The 14,397-nt window shown below is 35.4% G+C and overlaps 1 protein-coding gene across 1 annotated transcript; it reads right to left on the reverse strand.

Annotated features, from left to right (window-relative positions):
• Positions 1-4,714: 4,714 nt before the first annotated feature.
• On the reverse strand, positions 4,715-14,062 carry LOC128645617 (keratin, type I cytoskeletal 19). Its single transcript, XM_053698731.1, has 8 exons — positions 13,517-14,062; positions 12,216-12,298; positions 9,417-9,573; positions 8,092-8,253; positions 7,646-7,771; positions 6,951-7,171; positions 5,725-5,750; positions 4,715-4,969 (listed from the first exon to the last, which is right to left on the reverse strand). The coding sequence occupies exons 1-8, from the start codon at positions 13,994-13,996 to the stop codon at positions 4,950-4,952; spliced, it is 1,275 nt and encodes a 424-aa protein (XP_053554706.1). The 5' UTR covers positions 13,997-14,062; the 3' UTR covers positions 4,715-4,949.
• Positions 14,063-14,397: the final 335 nt, after the last annotated feature.

The raw sequence follows: 14,397 nt of genomic DNA on the forward strand, positions 1-14,397 counted from the left end.
GAAAAAAAAAAGATGTTGTTGAAATAGAGGTTTCATTTGCAACCTCCAAATTTTTTTTGTATATCTCAAATGACTACCTACATTTCATGGCCAGATTACAAGTGGGTGCAAATGATAGCGCAGGGTGCACTATCAATATCACAGGCCCATGCCTGGAATAGCGCACAATCTGGTATTACATGTCTATTGTAAAACAGAGTTACCAGAGAATGTTTAGCGTGGCCAACGTCTGTTTAGCATGCTCTATACTTTAAATTGATAAAGCTGTGGGTTATGGGTTGCAAAGAGTTAGCGGGACTTGAGATCTGAAGTAAGTGTTAAGGCTAGAATAAAACTTAAACAAGCATATGATCTATGCTATAGAACCCAGAATTATAAATACTATACTAGGCATAATAAGTGAAAGTATGATTTAATTTTTAACCACAGTATAAAACTAAGGGCCCCCGACTATCTATAGGTCTCTGGGCTTGTGAGATTCTATAAGAATGCTCCCCAGTGCTTCTATTTCCCTGGTGGATTTATATAAAGACACTTTTTACCATGAAAACAGGGTGTCTCGGTTAGGGACGTATACTGAATTTTTGTATAGGAAGGAGATGCATACATTACAAAAGTGCACAATAAAAATTGGAATTTAAAAATCATACAAAATTAAATATTGAACCATTCACACAAACATGTGCAGGAAAAAAATTACGGTATATTGTTTTGGTGCATCAAAAATTGTAACAAAAATGGTTCACCAAAAATCGTATTTTATCAAGAACTTAAAATTTGTATATAAATTATACAGGAATAAATCGTATTATATATGCACACAGCAAATCATAATTTAAGTACACTGGATGTGCAAAAAATACATACAAATTTGTACTTATTTACAAAATGCAAAGCGTAGTTGTTGTTTTATAGTAAAATGGACTGAACTTGGGTCTTCCATGGGTGTGTATGAAAACGTTTCTCAAATCTAAGCATAATTATTTAAACATTTCCACCTTACAGATCTCACAGTTTTTACTCACAAACTAAAAGGTGGCGAGGTTGTGACAAAATATGCAAAATACTTAATACCCTAATACAAAACACATGCATATGAAAAGAGAGGCGATGGTAAGATGCTTTATGCATAAAGCAATGCAATGTGACTTGTTTTTGATAAAGGATTTAATTTTTAAAGTTCCCCCTGCTCACTGATAACTTTGCTCTACCCAGCAAAGTTTCAATTTCCTGCGAGCTCAATTACTTTCTATAGCAGACATCTCACCACTCGCATGAACATCCCCCTTTTTAAGATAATTCCATAAAGGCAGTCCAAGCATAAAGGCAGTCCAAGCCAAGGTCAGCATAAACACCATATCTGATCCGGCGAAGTTAGGAAAATTAGGCCCTATGTATTAAAGTCTTTCTCTATAGGAACGTCAAAGATATTGTCCTTAGAATTAAGGAATTCCTTATAACACCTTTGGGCAGGGCAAGAGGGGCACCCCACGCTGTCATCTGGGTTGAGGATATGAGAAGTTTCTACGCACATCCTGTATTCAGTTTATAAAGAAGTGTTTATGGTATCAAGTGGTGCAATATATATTTTTATTTTCTATGGGACACCCAGAATGCTGGGATAGGGGTGACCTATACAGGAATGGAATAAGAGGGCTGGATTAAGGGGCCCCATAAATATGTCTTGCCCAGGCCCCCAACAAGGCTAATAGTGACCCTGATTTGATTGGTAATTTGCAGTAGAAGATTTCTGAAAGTATCGGTCATCTTGCCTGCTTAATTATATAGCTATAATAATCTACTATGAGTTTGGAAAACTTAGGAAACCTGTTCTGGATATAGTTAGCATTGGGTCCTATTATTTTTCAAGTCACTATCAGCTATTTTGCAGGTTTCTGTTGGTGTGGACCTAGATACAATATGATGGTTGTTTTGTCTGAATGAAATGTACAGTTTCTTCAAGGTTTGGGGTCTGGCCATGGTCTTTGATTTAAGGGTACCCTGTAAAATTTCTGCATTGATAAATGAGGCAGATTTTTGTAGTTAATAAAAGATGCCTTTTCACACAGTTTAATGTGGTTCTCAAAAAAGTAAAGGTAACATTAAGATAGTGAAATTAGTCCTAAAGATACAGTATATGTTATTGTATTGCTTATCCTTCCTGCCTCATGAAAACTTTTGAAAGTTAAATGTTCCAACCCTTGGATACCTTATAAGAGTACAGTAATTAAAAAGAAAATAGAAAAGATGCATTCTTATGGCACACATAGAAAGAGAATATCAGTGTGGGTAGCCCAATGAAATTATAAATAGCAAACAAAGGCAATTAAACCATAACTTTTAATATTTAAAAGTATCTGTGTTTACAGATAGCACAGAATACAGACAAAACAAATAAAAAAATAGAAAGAAGATAGTGACCACAGTCCCTCTGTATATAAATGTCTTATAACGTCCAGAACCTCCTATCAACTAATAAGCACAAGATCAGTACAACATTAGGTAATTATCCCCACCAACACAGGAAAAGCGATTGCAAAAGTTCCCTATACTGAAATAATTCCCACATAGGGTTAACAATTATATATCACTGAGCTTTTGCTGTTCTCTGTGTTGATTATTTAACAAATCTGGGTATTCACAAATCTTCCTTTGCCCTAACCAGGGGACTTAATTGTCTCCATTTTTTGTATACCTTATAAGAGAACATGCCATATCAGATGCCATTTTGCCTGCCCTATAGACTATAATGGGAGCATGCTTCCAACTGCAAGATCATTCTGAAATGAACAGAGATTTGCAAAGCACACAATGACCATGCTACTGTTTGATCTCCTGCCAGCCTATTCCTCAATGAGCATAAGATGTTCTGATGACTTCATCTGCTGAGCCAATCTGATTGTCCTGTGTCCTTTCAATGGGTATTTCTCAGAACAATGGCATTTCCTTTACAGCTTTGGCATTATGTTTGTGAGGTGTGGTGTACTTATCTTGCCAACTATAGAATTATATTTGAAGACCCTTCCAAATAACTTGCTTCGTGTTACTATAGTCATGGGATTGTCATAGTAATATCAGTCACCTAGCATCAACAAACAGCACAATTTTTCAAATTTTTCTTTGAATGTGTAAACCATAAGTTTTGTTATTTAGGAAAGAAAAACAGACACTACTGGGGTCCATTTATTAAGCAGTGGATGCTGCATCGACGCCCCATCATTTCTAGTCCCCCAGAAAAAGAAGTTAAGAATCAATGGTCGTAAGACCGCTGCTCCTTTACTTCTGTTGACTTGTATTCATTTTAATGCTCTTGATAAAGGCTTGTTTGCCGAAATGCGTTGAGCTATATTTTAATAAACTTTGAAGCTGCATCTGAAGATACCATTGTGATGGTTTTAATAAAAGGCTGATTTAAACTGAAATCTTGTGAAAGATGCCAGGTTTCTCAGAAGAAAAGAACAGCTTGTATTCCCTGGGGTGACATAGCGCCGCCATTTTCGATATTTCTTGTTTCTGGATACAGTTTGGGAGAGCTGGGGCTGGCAGCAAGCATCTAAAGGGAAGTGCCAACTTAGCTTTATACTTTACTGCTATCTATAACCTTTTAGGTGGCAGACTGAAATCATCAAGATACAATCGGGATGGTTGGCGGCCCCTGCTATCGGCCAATTGGCTGCCAGTGAGCAGGGGTGGCATTGCACAAGCATTTCACCAGAAATGTCTGTGCAATGTTAAATGCCAACACCGAATCATGTCCGCTTGACCATTAATAAATCTACCCCTATATATGTTCTTGGAAGTATATATATATATATATATATATATATATATATACTACCATAAAGATATTGATCTTCAACTTTAGAAAATAATGATTTCCCTATTGTTTATCATGTATTTTTTACTTTGTGATGAACTGTGTACCTCGCAGAGAACTGGCTACAGTTTATGTTTAAATGGAAAAGATGTACAAATTTAAAATTGCTTCAGCACAGATAAGAAATGTCTCAGCACTGACAAAGTTAAAGGGTCTGTCAAGTCAAATTAAACTTTCATGATTCAGATAGAGCACACAATTTTAAACAACTTTCCAATTTACTTCAGTTATCAAAATGTGCACAATCTTTTTATATTTACACTTTCTGAGGCACCAGCTTCTACTGAGCATGTGCAAGATTTAAAATATATACAGTGCGTATATGCATTTTGCAATTGGCTGATGACTGTCACATGATGCCTTAGGAAGGAAAATGTAACTAACTGACATTTGTCAGAAAAAATATACTATTCATATGAAATTCAAACTAAGTGGCCTATTTACTATGGTACAAACGGACATGATCCGATATAGCGGATCATGTCCGCTGCACATCAATAAATGCAGACAGCATACGCTGTCGGCATTTATCATTGCACCAGCAGTTATTGTGAACTGCTGGTGCAATGCCGCCCAATCGGCCGCTAGCAGGGGGTGTCAATCAACCTGATCATGATTAATTCATTTATAATAAAATTAATAATATTTTTGGAAAGCAAAGAAGTGGTATGACATCATGCCATAGAACTACCCCATACAATTTGATGCCCCCTTAATCCTGCTACTATAATCACAGGCCTAGATGGCTAAAATACTGTCCCTTCCTAATCTTGTAATAAGGACATTTGCAATCTTAATATTTCTGTACTCCGTATAATTAATGCAAGACACATGATGTTTTTAATGCATGACCCAAAAGATGTTATTTATTAGACAGCTGAAACAATAGACAAATTTGCAAGATTACGCCAGATTCTTCAAAAGCATTAGTAACTGCATAGGGCTCTGCAGTGATGACCCATAGTGTCATACTCATTTCATTGGCAGTAGAAAGGTTAACATGTAGTCCGTCTTCAACGCGCTGAGAGAAGAGGGTCTTATAGGCAGCTGTCTAATATACATGAAGGGTGTTTCATTTCCCTATTTTATTAACTAGGGAGAAAAAAAATATTTTTTATTAAATCTCAACAAATTGATACATTGATACTGACAAACAGTTTTTTTGGCAAATATATGAAGAATCAACTGTTGTTATGCAAATGCTATAAATAATGTCCTTGTCTGGCGCAAGAGGACTGCAGTGATTATGAAGTTGTTAGGAGGTATAACACTTAGCACTAGTGACTGATTTATCCACCCTCTGACCTTTTAAAGGGAAAGTTCTCATAATTTGTAATGGAGGGGAATGTAAATAGAATAAATACTGTTTTAAATATGTAACTGACCCTACTATAAACAAACATTACATTAAATGGCCTTTAAAGTTAAAAAAATGACATGCTCTAATCTGTTAGCGCTGTTAGTATAGGGTTGATAGTCTTAAAATAACATGCTCTAACGGATTAGCCCTTTAATGTAAGCTGTACCTCGTACAAAATGAATTTATGTATTTTTGATACAAATTAAAGTTATCAATATCAATATCAGGATTTGTTTCTTAAACACAGGTAACAAATCAAGACCAGTCCTTATGATATGATTATTGCCATCCATTTACCATGCAATTACAAATGTATAGGCGTAATATTTAAATAAAAGTCTAATGTGTAAAATATATTTAAAATATATATATATATATATATATATATATATATATATATATATATATATATATATATATAGATATAAACAATCTTTTTTTATGATTCTATTTAAAATGTGTATTAGGATAAGTCAAATGTTCTTACCATCTTTTAGTGACCCTCCCGTGATCCTGTAGATAGACAAAATATAAAATCACATAAGGTTCTAAAGCTACTGATCTTCATATCTACTAGACATTTTTCCTCTTTAACACGCACATCTCTTTTGATATACTCATGACTCTAAATAGCTCAGTAGATCTAGATGTTTTTAGGCAACCAGAATATGAAGTAAGAGGTATTGGTGTGTAAAGCTTAATTATGTAAACGGCTAGGCAGATGCCTATGGAAGTAGAGTAACAGTTCTTCTTGATGATAAATTTAGGGTCAATGTGAACTAGTTCATAAAATGTATGTAGGGCAAATGTGAATATAGTAGTCTGTGCATTTTTTAATATTACAGTCCTGTCTTAAATTTATTTAGCCTTAGTGTTATATACATCCAGTGTTTCTCACACTCATGTGACAGGTGTCCATAACAGGGCATATTTTTAAGAAATTCCTGCTTAGATTAATAAGTGCCTTAATCACTATCATGGAAACAACTGCACAAAAATAGAGAAACCATTTACAATGTCACCTGTTACAGGCACTTAAGAATTATAGCATGAGAGCAGTCATCTCAGAAGGACTTTTTCCTGACTAATCAAGTGGTAAAAACATAATGCAAAACAATAAACATAATACAGAGCAACCACAAGGTCCATAAATACGTGTTTTTTTTTTTTTTAAATAAAGCATTATTATAAAAACCTTTCTTACATTTGTGTTCTGTGTAACTTGATGCCCAGTAAATAAGAACATATACTTGATAATCTATATGCTGTTTTTAGAGAGACATTCTGACATAAACTATTCTAGGGGTATTTATATTCTTATAAAGTTTGTAATATAGTGTTTTTTTGTTTTTGTTTTTTACTCCAAGACTGGCACCAAATACACCCTCATTTTTCTGACCTGGGAGCATATGTATCCTCTGGTCAATCAGTGTGTTTGCTTGACAGACAAATTTGCACATGATGTGCACCAATCAGAATCTTGCATGGCACCAGCATCAGCATCTTGCTCTCAAGTTAACATTGTAAATTTGCCCTGAGGTCCTAAATTTCTAGTATGTATCCAAACAAAATGAAGACTTCATACAGCACAATTATTCCCTTTTTAATAATTCAGTATTCTGTTTGTTTGTTCTTTTGTTTTGTTTTTCACTACAGGTTAAATGGGACATGCTTTAAGTTCTCTTTATGGAGTTTTTACACTTTACTACTTACTGCGCATCATGTCCTTCCAATAACTGACGGTAGACTGAAATCTCCTGCTCTAAGCGTGTCTTGATATCCATGAGCACCTTATATTCATGGTTCTGTCGTTCCATGTCAGATCGGAGCTCTGACAGTTGTGACTCTAAGTTGCCTATTAGAGACTGCATCTGACCAAGTTGTGCTCCATAGCGCGCTTCTGTCTCTGCCAAGGTATTTTCCAGTGAAGCTTTCTGCAAAGAGACAAAATGTAAACCATTTGATACACATCAAAAGTAGACACATTTATATAGATTTTATGTACCCATAGCAAAATCACATATTTATTATATATTGATCTGTAAAGAATATAAATGGATCTTGTGTAGGTAGGTAAAATGTTTTAATGTATTATTTTTTATGTTTTAATTGCTGTTGTAAACTGTAAACTAGTGTTACCACCAGCTTAGACAGTTTACAACAGCAATGGAAATGAGGTAGTAGAATTATAGTAATATTTTAGATGTTTTTTTCAAGATCGTATATATACGAAAGCCTCTAGGTTTTATAGTTTATAAAGATTATAAATCCATGAGCACTTGTTTAACTTCTCTGTTTAATTTACAGACAAAGCAGCACATTGTAATGAGCTGATCTATTGTTACAATTCTTTACAAAGCCCAATAGCCATGATAGGAAACCCCATCACCCAATCAGAAGATACCAACCATGCTAAGTTGTGACTGTAGTTCTATTTCCAGGCCCTGGAATGTGCGTCGGAGCTCTGTGATTTCGCTCTTGCTTGACTGTATCTGTTCTGAATGTACTGCGACTTCCTTGTTCAGCTCTTCAGACTAAAAAAATAAAAATAAAAAATGTTGTTAATTTAAACCAGAGTAAATGCCATGTTGTTCTGTATAGAGGACTCTCAGAAAATAAAGCAGTCTCAAAAAAAGCCACATGATATAATTTTTACTGATATCTATAAAAATAATTGTTACTTTAAGCAAATAAAGGAATATAACTAAGGCTGTGTATTAATAGCTAATTAATGTGGCAAAAAATTCTGCTGATAAACATTAAGTAAAGGTTAAATTGAGATCTGATCTACGCAGCAGGGGACATACAATTTACATCTAATACCATGTTTAAAGAACTGCTCACACATAGTTACCTTGGAGAAAAACCAGGCCTCTGCATCTTTGCGGTTCTTATCAGCCATAAACTCATACTGGTCTCTCATTTCAGCCAGAATCTTGGTCAGATCCACGGTCGGAGCAGCGTCAACTTCTACACTTACTTGTCCACCAGTTTGCCCACGTAATGCATTGATTTCCTGAAAGGGAAAATGTTTGTCAAAGTAAAAAAAAAAAAAAATCATATTTTAGTTAACATGAAAATTATTTTTGCAGATGATAATATGAATGCTGATGCAGCTAAGGTCTGTGGAATAGATGATGTATTTCCAGCATATTGAGTTTTCTTTTCTTTTTATAATTACAATAAGATACCATCAAACATTTTCCCTGCAGTCTGCTCTGGAGTCAACGTGGATTGTGGTCATGATGGGTCATGGGTATGGTCTGGGGTATGGATGGGCACTTTTAGAGGCATGGGTAAGGATTTCATGGAATGTTTTAGGTAGCACCTTTGTGAACCTGGGGGCGTATATAGGGAAGAAAGTAATGCAGCAGGGACAGCAGGGAGTCTTTTATTTGTAAGGGACATTAAAGCTCATTTGACATTAGGAATTAATTGCACAGGCAGTAAGATGTGACTGCAAGTCATAGTTTACAGGTACATGAAACCCAAAACAAGTTTGTGTGATTCAGATAGAACATACAATTGTAAGCAACTTTCTAATTTACTCCTAATATCATTTTTTTCTTTGTTCGCTTGATATCTTTTTGTTTAAAAGTAGGGAAGTAATCTCAGGAGCCTTTCCCTTTCTGGAGCACTATATGGGACCAGTATTATAAGAATGTTATGCATTAGCAATAGCACTAGAGGGCAGCACTATTTCCTGCCATGTATAGTGCTCCAAACACCTATCTAGGTAGAAGCAAATTGAAAACTTTTTTAAAATTGTATGCTCTGTCTGAGTCACAAAGGAATTTTTGGGGGGTTTCATATTGCAATCTTAAGTTCCCTGCTACCGTTATTCTCTAACATACGTTTCTATTGATTGTAGTGAGATCAGTTATTTCTCATTATGTTTCACTATTCTAAATAAATATTACAATAATAAGGATATATTTATTTGTTGATAGTGTTAATTATTGAAAGAATCAATGTCGTCTTGCTTAATGGACTTTTTACCCTTAGATAGATTTTTTACTTTTAGTATATTCGCAAATCAATAATAATAATAAACTTTGAATGTGATAACTATTACAGTTACCTGTTTTATCTAATGCTTTACGATTCAAATGTATCTGCAGTTATAATGTATGTAATACTCTAGCTCAATGTGTTTTTTTCTGAGCACTGTAAAATTACCTCCTCATGATTCTTCTTAAGATAAGCAAGTTCCTCCTTCAAGTTCTCGATCTGAAGTTCCAGATCAGTTCTAGCCAAGGTCAGCTCATCCAGAACTCTGCGCAGGCCATTGATGTCAGCTTCAACACTCTGGCGCAGGGCAAGTTCATTCTCATACCTAGCAGAAACAGACCATAAATATTTATAATATATATATAAACATATTTATTTTTTTACATAATGTCATACAGCAACCTAGAATGCTTCCACTTTTTAGCATCTATCCAGCACACAATTAAATCCAAGTCTGTTGTAATATTTTTGACAGTGACTGCAAATATGTAATTGTTTTTAGCACTTCAACTGAAATAAATTGACATTTTTCTTTGCTATATTAACCTTGAGTATATAAGGGACAAAAATGACTTTTGTGAGTTGTCCTGGCTACTGATAATGTCATCCTATCACTATTATCCTTATGTAATCACTGCAATTTTAGTTTAATAATTTGGGGCAGATGTAAGACATTATAATTGTGGTTATTATTCTAATTTATATTTTAGTAATAAAACATTACTATAATGTGGCGTGTTGGAAAGGTATATTTAATCTAAAGGGATATATGTATGCATTCCACAGAAACAATGTTCCTTTATGTTAGATATATCATTTTGAGAAAATGTTGCCAGTGAGCTTTTCTTTTATAATTTTTATGTTCTTTACAAGGACAGGCATCTGTCCCTACTGAAAGGGTTAATGACACTAAGTATCAGATTGCATGCCAAAAAAAAGCACACAATACCTCTTCTTGCTCAGCCAGCCAGAGCTCACAGTATTGTACTCACTAACAGCACAGACTGTGTTGTTTTAAAGTCCTCCAGCAAAGCATTCAGGTAAGACCTGGACATGTACCAGTATAATTATTGACTGTAGGATATACTGTTCTGAAAACTCATAACCACAAGTAAATGCGAAGCACAAAAAGTACTGATGCAATGAACTTTGTCCTAAACATATGGAGCTTGATGCCCCTTGTCTAAAGACCGCTGCTCCATAACTTGTGAACTGCTTGTGCAATGATAAATGCCGAAAGCGTATGCTGTCGGTATTTATCGATGTGCAGCGGACATGATACGCTACATTGTATCATGTCCGCTCGCACTTTGATAAATATGCCCTTTGGACTTCAGTGGTTGGTATAAATGAATTGTCCCTGGTCTAGAATTATATTTTTTTCATATGTGGTTGCTATATAACTAATAGGTTGTAAATACATTGAATCACCTCCCAGCAGGGGTTAGCAAAGTAAGAAAATATTACAAATGATTGTGAACACATGAAGCTAAATTATAAAATTATAAAATGAAAGTAAAATTACAAAATATAAATTTGCATGTCAACTTCCTTTAAAAGCAAGAAAGGGCAAATAGGTGAAATCTCATGTTTTAACTGTAAAGAGCTATACTGCAAGTCATTGTATAAATAAATATCTATATTTGAAATACTTTGTAAAACATAAACATTTTTATGCTGACATGTTTTAATAGGAAACATTTTATAACACGCATATTTGATGAATAATGTACGACAAAATGTCTGAGGCGGTGATATATTTGAATGATTAAGTAGTTAGAAGTGTTCTGTGAGCTTTTGTACTCGCTAGTAGGGTGAATGTTTGGGGTGTGCATATGCGCATATGCGCCGGGGGAACTCACGCTGGCCATTATAGATGAAAAAATACAAATCATTAAAAAACTGTTAGCCAGTTGTCTTTTTTCGCCCCAACACACGTTGTTAACAATAGTTGATAATTGATACTCACTGTCTGTTAAATTGTTAAAAAGAACAATTGCCACCTTTGCAGTCAATTAGCAGCTTTTTATGGGCAGTTTAATTGTGACTTTTATCTATGTATAAATATGTCTTTGAGTGCATGAATTAAATGCCCCCAGGGAAACCAAAACATTTGTATTTAAAGGGATATGAAATCTAAAATGTTACTTTCATGAAACAACTTTCTAATTTACTTGTATTGTCAAATTGCCTTTGTTCTCTTGGTATCTTTTGTTGAAAAGCAGGAGTGTAAAGCCTTTCTATGTCTAGAGCACTATATGGCAGCAATTTTGCTAGAATGTTATCCATTTGCAAGAGCACTAGATGGCAGCATTATTTCCTGCCATACAGTGCTCAAGACACCTATATATCATATCGTGGGAACAAAGCAAATTTGATAATAGAAGTAAATTGGAAACTTTTTTTAAATTGTATGCTTGGTCTAAATCAGAAAATGCATTTTTTGGGTTTCATATCCCTTTAAAGGGAGATTAAACTAAAAAAGGTGTTTCTCCAAAAATATGAGTTAGAAAGTTCCCATATACATAGCATATGCCTGAGATATCATATTAAAAATTATTATATTATACTATATTTATTATGCAGCACATTAAAACCATTAAGCAGACTTTTCAGTAGACAAATTAAGCCCTAAAGGCCACACACTTAATCCATATGGCCAAGCAATCAATATAGATAACTTTGTGGTAAGGGTCCTCCTCAGGGAGGAAATAAACCTATAGAAGGCATTAGGATAGATGTGAGAAAAAGTATGTGTGTTGCAGCATTGGGTGGGCAGGTGCTTGTTCATCATCTCCCCTTTGCCAAGTTTAGGATGGCTTGTTACATGTTAGACACCTTGTGATCTTGGGAAGCATGTTTGGTGGCACACTGGGTTACCTGGAGAAGTACTGACAGTTTTTGAAGGGAGTAGGTATTTGGCACCACCCTCTCTTGTTAAGGGGATCACAACTGTTTTCCACTTACTTGGTTCTGAAGTCATCTGCAGCCAGCCTGGCATTGTCCACTTGCAGTACCACCTTGGAGTTGTCAATAGTGGCAGCCAGGATCTGCAGGACAAAGGTCCCATTTTATGAATACAAAATAATAGGTGCAACTCCCTTATACCCTATCCCCAGTACTAAGGCACTCCTTGTCTCATCATCTATAACTAGTGGATGTTTTACAGGCTGCAAGGCACTGTTATGTGACAGCAAAATATAAACTACATTATTATTGTGGTGCTGTGAGGCTGTGCCACACCCTCATAGGAAAGTAGCTGTGAAGTCACTGCCGCTCAGACTGTTTACACTGGAAGAAAATTATTATTAACAGGTTCACAAGGGGATGTGACTGTTAGTTAACCTCTTCTAAGCCAGCCTAATTTTGAACATATGTTTATCCTAAATTTACATTTTGATTCCTTATTTGGATTTATGCTATTCTCAGTAATAAGTTTGTTGCCTTCCCTTCCGCCTTCAGTCTGCTTTTAATTTAATATTATCTACTTTTTGAACATTTTGCAATATCACATTTGGTAAATTATATGATTCTAAACATGTTACTTCATTCTCTATAAAGCTATTACTATTTTTTATTTTTTCGTAGTGTGTACTTTACTCTGCTTATTGTTCAGAGCTTATGTAAACAGTAATTAGACAACTACGTATTTACAGCTACACACTTTATTTTATCAGCTGCAATATTTAAAATGATTGTATATTTTCTTTTCTTCACAATAGTTACTTTCATTGTTAATATACTAACAGTATAAAAATGAAAAGAACTGTTTATTTGCACAAACATTTTCATTAATCTTATTGTAAACTGATTCACATAAGACACAATTGTTTCAAATTAATTGGCAAATGTGTAATTATAATAGTATGGCATAATTAAAGGATTCTTTACAAATTGTAATTCCTTATAGTAATATTCTAGTTCATGTGCATATTAAAGAAAGACTGCCTTAGTAGCAGTGATTACATCAAAGGATTCTCAGGTAACAATCATAAGTATTTATTTAAGAATCCATAATAGCTAAAAGGATCAAGAGGATTATTAGATTTCAGGATCAATGTTCTCGTATGAAGTGCGTGTGCTTGTGAGTGTGGAGAGGCAGGTGAGTATGCGCTCATGTGCATCTGTGTGTGATGGTACAGACATGTGTGTGTGTGTCTGTGTCTTAGTAATAAGTGCATTAATAACCCTTTTTTAAAATCAATGCATTTTATTAAGTTGAGTAATTGTGTGAGACTAGTGAGCACATAGCAGGAGTAGTCACTCACCCTGTCCCTGAGGTCTTCAATGATTTTGAAGTAATTGCTGTAATCACGAGTGGTACTGGGTCCTTGCTTCTCATACCACTCCCTGATCTTCACCTCCAGATCTGCGTTGGCCGTCTCCAAAGAGCGCACCTTGTCCAGGTACGAGGCCAGGCGGTCATTCAGATTCTGCATGGTCTCCTTTTCACTTCCACCCAGCAGGCCATCGCCTCCTACACTAATGTTGTACCCACCACCGTACCCAGATCCAAGGTTGCTGCTGCTAAACCCACCACCATAGTTTCCTCCATAGCCTCCTCCATATCCCCCACCTATTCCAGAGGAGACAAAGCGGGCAGATGACACTGAGACACCCTGGCCCCCATACCCACCATGGACACTTGGAGCTTTGAAGGATACTCTTCCAGATCCACCACCTAGACCACCATACCCTCTGTGAGAACCAGAAGAGCTGGTCTGGCGAATGCTATATGATGAGGCCATGGTTGTACAATATCTGTCTAGAGAGCAGAGCGAAAGATGCTGATCACAGGAGTGTAACTGTTCTTTCTCATCCAGCCTCTTTTATCCCTCACAGAATGGGAGGTGCCTGTAAAAACCCATTGGAATTCACAGGTCTCTCACTCCCATGCAAGTAAACAAGAGATATTTCTCATTGGACTGTTAGTACAATCTATTTTTTTAAACTGCCCTTGAAATTGCTTTTGACTTAAAGCAAACAAAACTGCATTTTTTGTTCCATAAAGTTTAGACAAAAGCTTTGATTCATAGCAAAGTTTCCCTTCCTCCTCTCAGGTGCAGGAGACAAGAAGGGGGAGAGAACTAAGATAGGACAAGAAAGAATATCTTAGTGATTAGGTATGAAATTACAGAGTTGTTGTTTT

The sequence above is a fragment of the Bombina bombina genome, chromosome 1 (assembly GCF_027579735.1).
Source record: "Bombina bombina isolate aBomBom1 chromosome 1, aBomBom1.pri, whole genome shotgun sequence".
NCBI lineage: Eukaryota > Metazoa > Chordata > Amphibia > Anura > Bombinatoridae > Bombina > Bombina bombina.